We start from the raw sequence: 14499 nt of genomic DNA, 5'->3' as shown, positions 1-14499 counted from the left end.
TCAAGGGAGAATAGTCCTTGACTAATTAGTCACCATAATACCGTATAAACAGTACATACTAATTATTACAAACTATAATATCAATACATTTTTTAAACATAGCTAAAACGTGTGTGGTCATATTAAGAAAATCCCAGTTTCTAAAAAAAGATAAAACAGATGCACCCATATGGCATGCATGGTGCCCTTATACTCTTGACCATAGTGTGATTCTGTTGGAAATAACACTCTATTTCATGCAAGGATGGACTTCATTGATTCCTTTCATCGTCAATGAAAAACTAATGTTTTGTTGGCAACAATGAAACTAGCATCAAAGTTCTGAGGTTATTATATCTTGCGCAAGCTTGAACATAAAATTTTGTAAGGTTGCAGACTTCAAAAAATTCCTTTTGCAAGCTTGCGCAAGTTTGTGTGAGCAACCTTACTAGCTTGCACAAGCTCAACAAGCTTGTCATCAGCTTGCTGCAAGCTTCTCGTAAGCATTCATTTTGGTTTGGGTGTGTAATGGGTAGAAATGCATAGATGGGGGAAAAGGTAAAATCATAGTTATATGTAGATGGGGAGGGCAAAGATAAAGACATAGAAAAGCGTACCTGGGGAGTAAAGGGTTAACTATGAAAGCTCAACCTGGTTTTGATCCCATCTTGAAGGCAGACAATGACAAGTTTCTATTTAAAATAAACTTTCAGATAAGCAACTGATACAGTAAGGTGTTACACAAGGATCAGTTCTTGGAAAATTATTCTTTTTCTTGTTGTACATCAATGATTTACCATATCACATTGAGCTATCCACCACCAACATGTTTGCAGATGATACTGCCTTTATACATTATTGGATCAACAGGCCATGAGATGAGCACTAGATTAAATAAAGATTTGCTAAAAATAAATAACTGGTGTGAACACAATTATATGAAGATAAATGCAGCCAAATTAAAAGCCATGATCATAGGTAGTTGAGCAAGAATAAAAGTTGAGAAAAATGATTTTATAGTAATGATAAAAGGAATGGATATACAACAGTCTGAAAATGAAAAACTACTTGGCATTATGACAGACCATATCTTGTGCTGGATAATACAAGTTGATAAGTCATCAAAAAAGTTAATTCATTGCATTATCTATTTAACAGAATAAAATCTTGTCTCCCTCAAGAAAAGAGAAAGATATTCTATAATGCATATATCATGCCACACCTAGAATATTTTTGTTCTCTCTGGGGTAACAGTGGTATAGAAAATGTGGAAAGATTACTGAAATTCCAAAACAAAGCAGCTAGAGTTATTCTTGATGCTGAATTAGACACACCATCAACAAATCTTTTGTACACCCTAAAGTGGCTTCCTTTCCAGCAGAGAACTTGGTTTCAGAAAGGTTAATTTGTCTATAAATCTTTATATGGTTCGACTCCTTATTACCTTAAATGTAATTTTACATTTGTTAAAAAATATACACATCTATGAACTAAGATCCATCTCAAACACATGGTTCCAAAAGATAAATTTCCAGGTCATTTCCAGAGTTTTTCCAGGATGAAATTACTTTTTAAGGTTCACACATGACCATTCCTGAATGGAATTAAAGAACATTTTAGATCATAAAACATGCATTTTCTAATCTAAAGATGTTTCTCTTTCAAGGCTCTCCAAAAACATCTAAGTCAGAAAAGATGATCATGAACCAAACCACAAAATGTATCACACAAAACAAGTTTGATTATATTCCTATAAATTGGCATGTAGTCTTTTCAATGTACAGAATAAAAATAAATTCTAACTTTATTTTGCTGCATTATGTTGCTAAGTGGGAACAACATAATGAACATAAATTATGTTTTGTTTCCTTTCAAACCTTTAATTCTAAAGAATTCTATAGCAATATATATATGTATCTCATAGAAAGTAACATTTCCTATTACAGTATAAAAAGAAACATAAACGCAAAGAATTAGAATTTTGTCTTGTAACAAAATAAGTTTAACCCTGAATTAATCTGTGCCAATAAAATCCCAAACAAGATTTTTCAAACAACCTAATCTCCTGATGATCTGGTTAAAAATCCATCATTTAAAAAACATTTTCAAAAGGGTTGATTTAAATTTTGACAAAAGACCTTCAAAATTATATACTTGTGTATAAACAAGGACTGAATTTTCTGTATAATCACGTCTTCTTTTAATTTGTTAAACAAGTAAACAAACCTGTACTGACACAGGGGCTCATATCATTTTTTAATATATAATACAAGGGACAATAATTTCTCATTTCAGCTCCAAGATTCAACAATTTGGGCTACAAATTTGGCTTAAAACGAATAGCAGTCCGTTTTCTAATGCGAGTTTCTGCCGAATATTCCCAACCCATTTTTTATATTTGGACATTTATGTTGGGCTGTGGGGTCATTGCAACTGCATATCAAAAATCGGGAATTGCCGCCACCGTGCAGTAGCGATATATGGTAGTCACTTACCAGTGGGCCTAACAAATTTTAGATTTTCTTATGTCAACTCATACCTGCATGAAATCGATAGAAAAATTATTTATTTCCTCAGAAATTGCAAGTATTATAATCGTTATGTCACTAATCCACTGACAGATAAGATGAAACTATGGCGTAGATGAAACCTGACCCAGTACTCACCATTTGCATTACTAGCTGCATGACTTCACAGCGAAGTCCAATAGTCACGTGATATCAACAACAAACTCATTTATAATGTTGTTGTAAAGAAAATTAATTATAATAAATTAAAGTCAGATACATTTAGTAAAAACCAGCAATCTGGCCAGTCTGATATATCAAGCAGAGAGCACATGTCAATGTGGTAGTACCATGATAAAACAAAACTCCAAAAGTTGTTCTCAGAATATATAAATATTGCACATGTGGGATGCCATTTTTTTAAAATTTGGTAATTAACAGGTTGATCACGCAGACACTTCACATGAAAAAATAAGTGTAGTTTAAAACAGTCTTGTTCCCTGACTTATTTCACTAATTCTAATATGAAACCCAGCTCAAAATCAGACATGGATGAACCAGTTATCTGAATTTTTTCGCAGTGATCATTTTTCTGTAGTTTATGTTTTTATGCCTTAAGTCCCTATTTTAAGAGTAATTTTTATAAGACTTGCAGCAAAATTTTAAGGGTTGTCATGTCTGTAACAGGGGTTAAGATAAAATGAGGAAAAAATTAGCATTAACAAAGGATTTTTTCAGGACCGGCCCAAAATGCTCAAGATAAACAGTTTCTCGAGATAAACAAGGTCAGGATAGGTGGGATGACTGTAGTATGTCCTAATTCTCTGTGATATTCACCAACTTCTGACAGGGATTTTCTGTTGGTTTACAAGTGTTCTTTAACTCTTGTTTCAAGGATTCTAGTGGTTTCTCCAATGTAGTTTTTTCCACTCTGGAATTTATAGACGACTGAGCACTTCTTGTTCAAAGAAGTCTGGGTTTTTTTTATATACCAAGATTGATCATATGCTGTTATAGGGTTTGTAGATCAGATTAGCCAGATGTTTGCAGAAGATTTTTCTGAAATCTTTCATAGAGTCAACCAATATATGCTACATATTTGACTCCTTTGTCTTCCAATGCAATTCTCATGTAACAACATTGGTAAGTGGATATTAACATTGGTAAGTGGATATTTTTTGTTATCATGTGAATATTTGACCTCTGATGTCATAGTGATGTAGGCTGCATGATTTATGTAGTTATGTGATTAGCAATTAATATGATTAATTTCATCAATGCTGTAGTTTGATTTATGTCAGTGGATTAAAGATATAATGATTGAAATAATCACAATTTCTCAGAAACTAAATCATTTTCCTATAGATTTGATGCAGTTGTGACAATGTAACATTGTTTAATATTGCTAGGCCCGCTGGTAGGTGGCTACCCTATGCTACCACTGCATGTTGCTGGTAAAATCCAACTTTTCAGTAGGCAACTGACTCTTACCCCATCTTAAATGCTTGAACCCAAATGATCTATATACTGCAATATATGAATATTCTTGTCAGAACTAGATAAATTTAACTCCAGATTAGTTCATTATGTGAATGTTTGTCATCAAGTGGTGGCAAAAAATTCAGGGTTTTTCACAAGTCTCATCAATATTTGCAATATTTAATGACTTTTCAGAGTTGGGAAAAGAATATACCATTTCTCCCAATTTTTGCCAATTTCATAATAACAAGGTAATCCTGCTGAAAAGATATGTCATACTAAATATACCTACCAAGATTAATCAAATTGTCTCAAACCACTCTAAAGAAGTTTGAAGCCCAAAACAGGTTTCCACAGGGCTGCTATGAAAACTGGTGTTGCTTTGGCAGCTAAACTGCACACAAACTTTACTGTGCATAAGAAACAATCCTACTAATTTTGATGTAAAAATTGGCTCAGTCATTCTGTAGAAGTTAAAAATAAGTATTTACTGCTGTCAAGGAACCTAAAACTTTGCCAATGGAGCCATTCCAAAGTTAATTCAAATATTCCATGAAACATTCATACCAAGTTTGATTAAAATCTGGTTTGCTATTTTAGATAGTATAAAAATAGGTATTCTACCCAATTACTAAGAACGTCATACCTTTGCTTGGCAAGCTACCCAGAAAAAAATATCTGAAGCGTATATCCCATGAGACAATCAAACTATTCTGATCACACTTGGCTCCGATAAGCCACTCTTTGAAAAGATGTCAAAACTAGGTTTTCCTCCTGGTTGTTAAGGAAAGCATACCAGACAATTTTACTGTTCTATACCTGGACACATTCCTACCCATTCTGATTTTAAAAAAATTAGCTCAGAAATTGCAGAGAAGATCTTTCTCAAGGAACCGAACGCAAACACAGTTCTCATAAAGCATGTCTTGGTAAACATTAGTAATCACTTTGAGCAAGACCAGTTCACACATGCCAGAAGAAGTAGAAGAAAATATCAGACTGGCAACATTTTCATTGAGGACCATGTATCCAGAAGAAGTAGCAATTAATAACACGATTTTCACCTTGTCCACATTGGTGGTCAAACTGGATGTTTAATAATAAAAATTAATAGAAATAATAATACTTTATTTACAGGTGACTCGTTTCCTCAAGGACTTTTCTCCATTGAGGCCCTCTTAAGGAGAATATAATAATGTGCATTATATGAGAGATAACAGCAATTACTGTTCATTTTAATGTGTTCAGTATTAAAATATTAAATTCTATTATCTATGAGAAACACATACATACTCATGATATCTCCTCTTAAATACTCTAATATTTTCAGCAGATACTACATATAGTTGAAGCTTGTTTGACAGAAATGTACCAGAGTACTGGAAGCTTTTTTAAAATATTGTTCTGTTCTTAGTTTTTGTGCTAGAAGGTATCCATGTGACAGTGATATCAAAAGTATTCTGTTGAAAAAGGCCAAAAATTATTCAGATACTCTGGTGAAGTTCCATGTAGACATTTATATACAAGAACTGCCTTGTGAGAAAATATCCTTTCATATGCTGTGAACCATTTTACTTCTGTAAACAGTGCTTTTGACGGATGATCAATAGATGCATCTAAAATAATGCATGCTACCCGTTTCTGAAGTTTATAAATCTTATCAAGCTGAGATACGGCATGGTTTCCCCATAAAGATGAACAGAAATCCATTGTTGGAAGAATACATCACTTGCAGTATAGATTTCTATAGGTCAATAATTCTTGTATCTACTGAGTAGGGTGATTTTGGATGATGGTGTTTTACAAAGCCTATCAATATGGCCATCCCAATGTAAATTATTACCTACAGACAACTAAAAACTTTACATGTTTGAAAGTTTCTAATTCATGATTACCGGTATTTATTGTAAGAAAAAGTGGGTTCCCTAACTTATGTTGCTTTTGTGATCTCCCTAAAATCACACATTTTGATCTACCTTCAGTAAGTACCACCCTATTTTACTCTACTCAAAAAATTCATAGATCTGCATAGCTATTTGCTTTTCAGATAACTTTGACAATACATGTACAGTCGGGTAGAATTGATATTGATCTCTAATTCCCATGATCTTCCTTTTCTCCTCTATTAAAGACCGGTGTAACAATGTATTAGTAATCTTACTTTCATCAATAACCTGTTTACAGTATTCTTCTTTTGCCTTATCTATCAGATACTTTGCTTTATTCCCCCATTTTCTGTAGTTTTTCATGTCTTTTTTTTTTGTTGTGGAAATTATCTCTTAGATGCCTAGCCTCATTGATCTCAGGCTGCAATGAACATCCATCCATACCATTTGTTTAAGGCAGTGTTGACATCAGCTCTGTTGCAAACTGAGTGGAAGGGTTTGAAAATTAAATCATTGAAGAACTTTTCCTCATCAAACTGTTGAAAGTCCCTGTTTGTATTTCAATGTGGTGAGCATTTTTAGACAATTTGGGAACATGTCCTGTTGTACAGACAGGATAGTGGTCACTAATAATGCATAAACTGGCACATTAATTTCATTTATGTTCTCAGGTTTATTAGTATAAACATTATAAATGATTGTAGCACTTTTATCTGTTACTTTTGTTGGGGTGTTAATTAATTGAGTTAAGTTGTAAGTTTCAAAGTTACTTATCCATGTTAATGGTGGAGTTTTCATGTAGTCAATGTTAAAATCACCTAATATGAAAGTTTCTCAATCTTCCTTAAGTAAGGATGTGTTCTGAATTTGCTCCTCAAATCTACCCATCCAATCAGCTGTATAACTAGGCAGCCTGTAAACTGCTCATAGGAGAATTGGGTTTGACTGGGCAAGGGTTACTTCAATTCAGATACTTACCACCCCAAGGGGCTCCAGATCATCAAGTGTGTTTTAACTAATGGAACTGTCTACATAGAGAAGAACACCCCCACCACCCATGGATACCTTATTTTTTCTTTCAGTGTTGAACCCCTGTAGTTGGAGAGCCAAATCATCAGTTTCAACAGAGAGAAACGTTTCACAAAGACCCAGAATATTAACTACGATAAGAAAATGCATTATGGACTATTCTGATGTTTGTGGGGTATCCTAATTTCATTTTGGAAAGACCTATACATACCAAGCTTCATCAGTGTCCTCCCTGTAGTCTCAAAGGAGTTGTGATAACAAGCTATGAATGGATGATGAAACAATAGAAAAACAATGGAAACAGGCCAATCACACAAGTTCTTCTGCTCATCAACAATTAGAGCTAATGACTGCTGTAATGCCTGATAAGCAAAAGGTCATCTACATATGGATATAAATATGCCAACAAAGTTTCTTCTGTCTACATTGAGTGGTTTGTATGCAGTCTGGATAACAAACTGGATGGAATTGACATAATCAAATCAAATTGCCCCCATACTTGCAACAAGACCCAAAGGGGAAATTTAGATCATACAAGCACATTGTCATATAAACTAACAACTATGACGAAAAGAGAAAATGAAACTTATTGTGGTTCATCGACTAAAATTAATTACCTTTGTACTGTGGTACTTCAGAAATTCAGGCTTGTTCTTCATTTGGTTCGATGGATCCTGAATAATATACAATTAAAACAAGAGCATTTAGCAATAAAAACTAATGAGATTTTCCACGACTCACTAAAAATGTAGAAACTTCAAAATACAAAAAGTACATGACTTTGGCAGATACTAGAGCTAGCTATGATGAGAGCAATGCAGATGGCCCAGCTCTCTATAATGTGATTGGTAAACCCTTGAAATAAAACAAAATTATGTTGGGAAAAATAAAGTTGGGACAAGATCAGTGTTCAGAGACACATTTAAATTTTTTAAATGTTGAAGTAGAATACTAGAAATCCAAGTTGTCCATTGTCTCATGAATTTAAAGGTGCATGACAAACTTTAGCTGAAATATTGATTCTTCATCTTCAGTAAGGTTGTGAAATTCCATAGTAAAGTTATAATGTGGTAATGCAAAGGTGGAAGCATGGGTACTCTAGACCTGCCACTCCTCCATTAAACACCTGAAATTAAACTTCTTCACAGTCTCATGAACATAAAGATGCAGGACAAATCGGGCCAAAATCCTGCAAATCTTAGCAAAGTTATGCAGTCAAGAGGATGGAAAATCAGGGTTCACAACTCTGTAAATGACACTCTTGCTGAAAATAAAATTAATTAATGGCCTCATCAAAATAAAGTTGCACATCCAATGTGACTGAAATGCAGCAAACCTGACTAAGCAGATACAACCCCAGTAAATTTTTAAAAAATATTTCTCATCAATCGAAAGCCGCATTGCACATTTGGTTGAAATCTAAGTGAAATTATCTTGTCTTCCACAAAACCAGTCTGGAGGAAATGAAATTCATTGGGAGGGGTGGAGTGAACACAGTACAGTAAAACCTTGGATTGCGAGTATCTTGGTCTGCGAGTGTTTCGCAAGATGAGCAAATTTTTTTAATAAATTTTAACTTGATAAATGAGCGAGGTCTTGCAATACAAGTGTACGTATATGCTTTGTCTGCCAAGCGTCACATGATCACAACTAAGCCAATGGTTCTTCTCTCTCTCACTGTGGGATTGTGGGTAATCGTCTCCCATGCTTGGTCTCAGCCGGCGTGCCTCACTTGTATAGTCAACATTCGTGTGAGCGTATAATGTATACTATAGTGTTGTGACCACATGTGTGCGTAAAGCATTTTTTTTATTTTGTGTCCAAGTATATTGACAGTTCTTTAGTAACTGTACTGCAACAATGGCCACCATGAAGAAAATGGTTGAAAGGAAGGCGGTAAGAAGAAGGAGATGATTACGGTGGAAGTTAAGAAGGAAATCATCAAGAAGCACGAACGAGGTATGTAAGTGGCCGACATCGCAAGATTTTATAACAAGTCTATGTCGACGATTTGCTCAGCATTAAAGAAGAAAGAATAAGGGGGCTGGATGCAGGAAAAGGAGTCACGAGAGTATCAAAGCAACGGCCACGTGTTCTGGAAGATGTAGAAAAGTTGCTTCTTATGTGGATAAATGAGAAGCAACTAGCAGGTGATACTGTGACCGAGAACATTATCTGCGAGAAGGCAAAGGCCTTGCATGCCAACCTCGTTAAGTAAACTGCAGGTATGTCGACAGAAAATGAATAAGGTTTCAAGGCGAGCAGGGGATGGTTTGATAACTTTAAGAGGAGAAGTGGCATACATAGGCTGCGAGATCAGACGCTTAGGCAGCTGAGGTGTTTGCTACCGAATTCCAGAAGCTCATGATTTCCAAGTGTTACCTGTTGCAGCAAGTTTTCAACTGCAATGAGACGGGGCATTTTTGGAAAAAGATGCCAAAGACGACCTACATTACAGCAGAAGAGAATGCAATGCCCAGTCACAAGCCCATGAAAGACCGTCTCACCCTCTTGTTGTGTGCTAATGCAAGCGGTGGTTTCAAAGTCAAGCCCCTGCTCATATATCATTCCGAAAAATCCGCAAGCCTTCAAGAAATGAAAGGTGCAGAAGAGCCAGTTAAACATTATGTGGAGGTCCAACAACAAGGCTTGGGTCACTTGTATCTTGTTCATTGAGTGGATCAATGAGGTTTTCGGTCCTGCAGTGAAGAAATACCTTTTAGAAAAGAAATTGCCACTCAAAGTCTTGCTGACTAAGGATAATGCTCCTGCTCATCCTCCAGGCCTTGAGGACGACTTACTGGAGGAATTCAAATTCATTATCGTCAAGTTCCTTCCACCCAGCACCAATCCATTAATCCAGCCCATGGATCAGGTCATTTCGAACTTTAAAAAGCTTTACACCAAAGCACTATTTCAGCGATGCTTCAAGGTGATTGAAGGAACAAACCTTACCCTCCCAGAGTTTTGGAAAAATCATTTCCACATCATAAACTGCCTCAAGATCATTGATAAAACCTGGGATGGGGTCACCAAGAGAACCCTCAATTCTGCTTGGAGAAAACTGTGGCCTGATTACGTTGAGGGGTTTGCTCATGAAAAGGAGCCAGCAGTTGTCGATGACATTGTGTCCTTGGGGAAGAACATGGGACTGGAGGTGAATGAGGACAACATTCAAGAGCTGGTGGAGGAACATGGCCAGGAGCTGACCACCAACAAACTGATGAATCTGCATTGCGAGCAACAGCAAAAGGTTATAAAGCAGATCTCATCATCAGAGGAGGAGAAAAAGATGGCGGAATCCCTCACTTCAAATGAGATTTGGGAGATGTGTAAAATGTGGCAAACTGTGCAAAATTTTGTAGAAAAACACCACCTGAATACGGCTGTAGCAGTGCAAGTGATGAATCTTTTTAACAACAATGCAATGTTACGTTTCTGCAAAATCCTCAAAAGGAGGCAAAAAGCAAGTGTCATTGGATAGGTTCCTTATTAAAGTCGCACAGAAAGAAAAAGATTCCAGTGAGCCAACAGATAGCAGCGATTCTGTTAGTGACAGTGAAAGTCGTCCTACACATTAAACCTCCTCTGCCTCCTCTCCTCTCTCTCGTCTCCCTCACACCAGCCACAATTAAATTTAAATAATAAAAATATATAGAGGATATTTGCTTGAAACGAGTGAATAACGGATATATTTCATCAAGTGGATGAAAAACCGACTATTTTCACGACAGGCAAAGCCACGATTGAAAATACTAGAGTTTTCCACCCATGAGATGAAATGTATCCGTTATTCACTCGTTTCAAGAAAATATTCTTTTTATTTTATGCTCAGATACGTTGGCTACCTAAAGTTTGTGACACAGTGAATTAGCAGATTTCTTAAGGTAATGTCAGCTGTTTATAGTACATGTTCTGCTGTGCAATGTGTACCTGCGCACAAAATTAGTTCCACATCAGAGTGATAAAAATTAACTGATACTTCCAGAATAACAAACTACAAGTTTCAAGGATAACAGACAGGGATTATTAATAACAAAACAATCACAAGTAATTGTGAACAAGTAGTTCACCGACAGAAAATCAAAGGGAGGTAAGTATGTTCTGACCCAAAAAAGTAGTTCCTGTAGTGAAAAAATATTGTTATATCAATATTATTTTAATTAGCAAATCAAGTAAGTCACTGCTTAGCATAAAATAAAGAAAGGTATTTTGTATTAATCATTTTTATATGAATATTTTTGGGTTGTGGAACGAATCTTCGAGTTTCCATTATTTCCTATCGGGAAATTCGCTTTGATATACAAATGCATTGGATTACAAACATGTTTCCGTAATGAATTATTCTCAAAATCCAAGGTTTTACTATACTTATAAATTAGATTAAAATATTGAAAGCACAGTTAGATGGTTTACTTCATACTTAAGTGAGAGTACACAACATATTTATATAAATAATGTTCTGTCTGAACCTGGAACAATTAGATATGGAGTACCACAAGGCTCAATTCTAGGTCCATTACTATTTATTTTATTTATTAATGACCTACCACTTTTACTAAGGGACTCAATATCATCTACAGATCTCTATGCAGAGGACACAACATTGTCAGACATCCAAAACACAAAGCATGAACCTGAAATTTCTTTACAACAAACTGAACAACTGGTGCACATGCAGTGGCATGGTGGTAAATACCGTTAAAACTAAAATATTATTCATCTCAACATGGCAAAAAAGGACAAAAATTGATAGTGATGAACTATGTCTGACATAGAAGGACAAGATTTTGCATACGAGAACCTTATTTTCGAAGCTGATGTGTGCAGTTTGTTAAATCTTTTGAGCCAAGGAAAAACTAACCCGATTTTCACGTGTAGATTTTGCTCACATGAGAATCTTAATTTTCACATGAGAAAGCAGAACTTAGAAAACATTCTTTTCCATTACATATACCATGTTTGAAAATAAGACAGTTCTAATTTCTCTTGTTAGTTATCATGTGAGAAACTTGGACTTTGATTTTGACTAAACACTTATTTCAAATTTATTCAAAGTTGGACTTGGATATTTTGTGCAAATGTTGAATGTCAAGCATCCGGATCCTTGTATTTGAAGATATTAAGGTTCATTTCACTGTTCATAAAACGAAACAATTCAGCATTAAAGTCTCATATAACCAGACTACCCATTAAACTTTAACAGCTGTCAAAGAAAAGAGTTAATACCTTGCATAACTGTTCGTGGTTTATGTTTAATTCAGTAATCCATAAAACTTTTCTCTGCCAAAAATATGCAGTTTATAAATATTAAAAGGAAATAAACTTTCTGGCAACAAAATGAATGCTATATAAAATAAACATATGAAGCAACTCCTTGATTCAGAATTTATCAAACTTCTCAAACTCCAATATAAAATTGTAAAAGAAATACATAGCCACATATCTGGAAAAGATAAACAATGATGTGCAATCCTTTTGGCTTAATAAACTCTCAAGTCCTTTTCCAAAAGATCTGGAGAACTACATATACGTTTTCTTCCATGCCTAACATTCACACAAAAATCAATAAAATCTTATCCTGACTAAATTGTGTAATTTGGCTTATTACAGGCAACGATATGCTCCTTAAGTATTTTTTCAGCGAATTTATTGTATAGAAATGTGAACCCAAATTCTCTTTTAGCTGTCAGTGGATTCACTATTGCTAAAACTAAATTATCATTGCATTGAACGATATGTACTGTACATAAAATTTCATAAATCTGTAAGAAACTGCCTAATCCTGTCGTGTTTGATTGTGTAGCTGTTTCGCACTCTTTTGCATGTGTATATTCTTGGCAATGGAAAATTTTGTTTATTTGCAGCCTTTTAAATGTTCTGCTTTTGTCATTTAAAAGTTTATAAAAGAAGTTTGCAACTGAAATGATCATGAGACATCCATTAACTTGTCTGTGACCCAGGTTATCAGATTACACTGCAAAAGAATCAGCTTGTTAGAACCATTAGTGTCCTATGGGGCATAGCTCAGCCGAAGCTACTGTAAAAACATCAAAATTAACTACGTCTATATTAATTGACTTATCAATTATATGAATTCACTTGTAGCTCAGTTTTTACAAAACACCTGATAATAAAAATACCATTTATTTGATATATAAAATATAACATTAAGAAATGCATGAATAAATATGTACAAAGGAGTGTAAAACTACAGGGGCTCATATTGCTGCTTACAGGTTATCTGTCAGTCTTACATTAGCATAAAATAATAAAAGTATTATTTTATAATGCATGCATGACTTATGACTGACATTTATATTATAATCAATGATACAATCACCTGCGTGTATAACAAAATGTTTAGTAATAATTCACCCTTTTTGGCACCTCAAATGAACTCAACAGATGCTGCATGCTGACCTACAGTGTACAAGTAGAAAGCACTTCAAAACCCAACAGACAGAAATTTGCGTGTGGGCCATGTTCACTTGTTAACCAATGGAAAAGGATGTTTCTAACACAACTAGCCATTAGGCTAACGGAAAATATGTTGAAGTGGATGTATTAGAATGTATTCAGAAATAGCCCCCAAAATGTGTTTACTACTTGCATTTCTGGGGAAAACAACAAAAACCTCATGGGTTAATGAGTTAACCACCTGCTTATATCTTTTGTGGTCTGTTCCTGTCCATTCTGGTGATTATGTCCACTTAACACATTAACCCCTGGCGACGAGTATACTCGTTGTACTTTACACCCCTGATCTCCCGCGAGCCTCGCTAAAGTGGCTGAGTTTGCATAGCTTGTCTCCCGAGCACCGAGTTTAAGAGGCAGTATTTAGCAAGGCCTTTCTCCCGCACGACGAGTTAACTCTGCGCAAACCATTGGTTGATTTAAAGCCATTTCCTACTAATGCAGGCAGTTTAACCAATCAAATTTTAGCTTACATAGATAGAGCGCACATTGCTGAACAGCGGGAAATTTTTTTCACTTCGATATCAGTTGATTTAGTGAAAATATTTCGATTTTAAAATGATGCAAATTGATGAGAATCAGCCTCTAGGAGCAGACTTTTTCTTGACGGATTCTGATGGATAATTTTCTGGATTTTAATCAGACGAGATTGATAGTGACATCGAAAAAGCTACTGAAAATAACAGCGGTAGTGACAAAAATGATTATGTTGAAGAAGAAGAAGAAAATGAAAGTAGAGCTGATCGATGATCGTAAATGATAAAACACACATTGACAAGAGGCTATACCAACTTACCAAGGACCAGCAATGGATTTAGACCCTGGTGCAAATGCATTTGATTTCGTGGAGCTTCTTTTTCTTTTGAATAATCGTTAAATAAATGTTTGGGAAATATACGTTGTTAACATGAGTGTTCATAGTTCAAGGTTTGTTAAATGTTTTATTAGTTTTAAAAATTTCAGTGAGAATTCTTAGGAAGAAAGGTAAGTAAAGAGCAAGTAAAATATGCCCATTTGTGTACAGTATTCACAGGATGTTTAGTTTACAAGAGACGACAAGTGGAATTTTTGTGTACATAAAATATAATTATTTCATGTGTTGATGGTGTTAATAATTCTTTGTGAATTCATAATGGATTTTA

At 35.0% G+C, this 14499-nt stretch overlaps 1 protein-coding gene across 3 annotated transcripts in view; it reads right to left on the bottom strand.

The window, feature by feature from the left end:
• LOC149795516 (cGMP-specific 3',5'-cyclic phosphodiesterase-like) overlaps positions 1–14499 on the bottom strand; it is a 412811-nt gene that overhangs the window by 227077 nt on the left and 171235 nt on the right. For all 3 annotated transcript variants that reach the window (XM_089965316.1, XM_089965315.1, XM_089965317.1), the window contains exon 6: positions 7498–7554. In XM_089965316.1, coding sequence (XP_089821442.1) covers positions 7498–7554 — 57 coding nt within the window. The remainder of the gene's footprint in view (positions 1–7497; positions 7555–14499) is intronic.

Source organism: Sinohyriopsis cumingii, chromosome 7, assembly GCF_028554795.1.
Source record: "Sinohyriopsis cumingii isolate HCF-2022 chromosome 7, ASM2855479v2, whole genome shotgun sequence".
Taxonomy (NCBI): domain Eukaryota; kingdom Metazoa; phylum Mollusca; class Bivalvia; order Unionida; family Unionidae; genus Sinohyriopsis; species Sinohyriopsis cumingii.
Note: the sequence above shows the minus strand (reverse complement) of the source record. Positions and strands in the feature narration are given on the sequence as shown.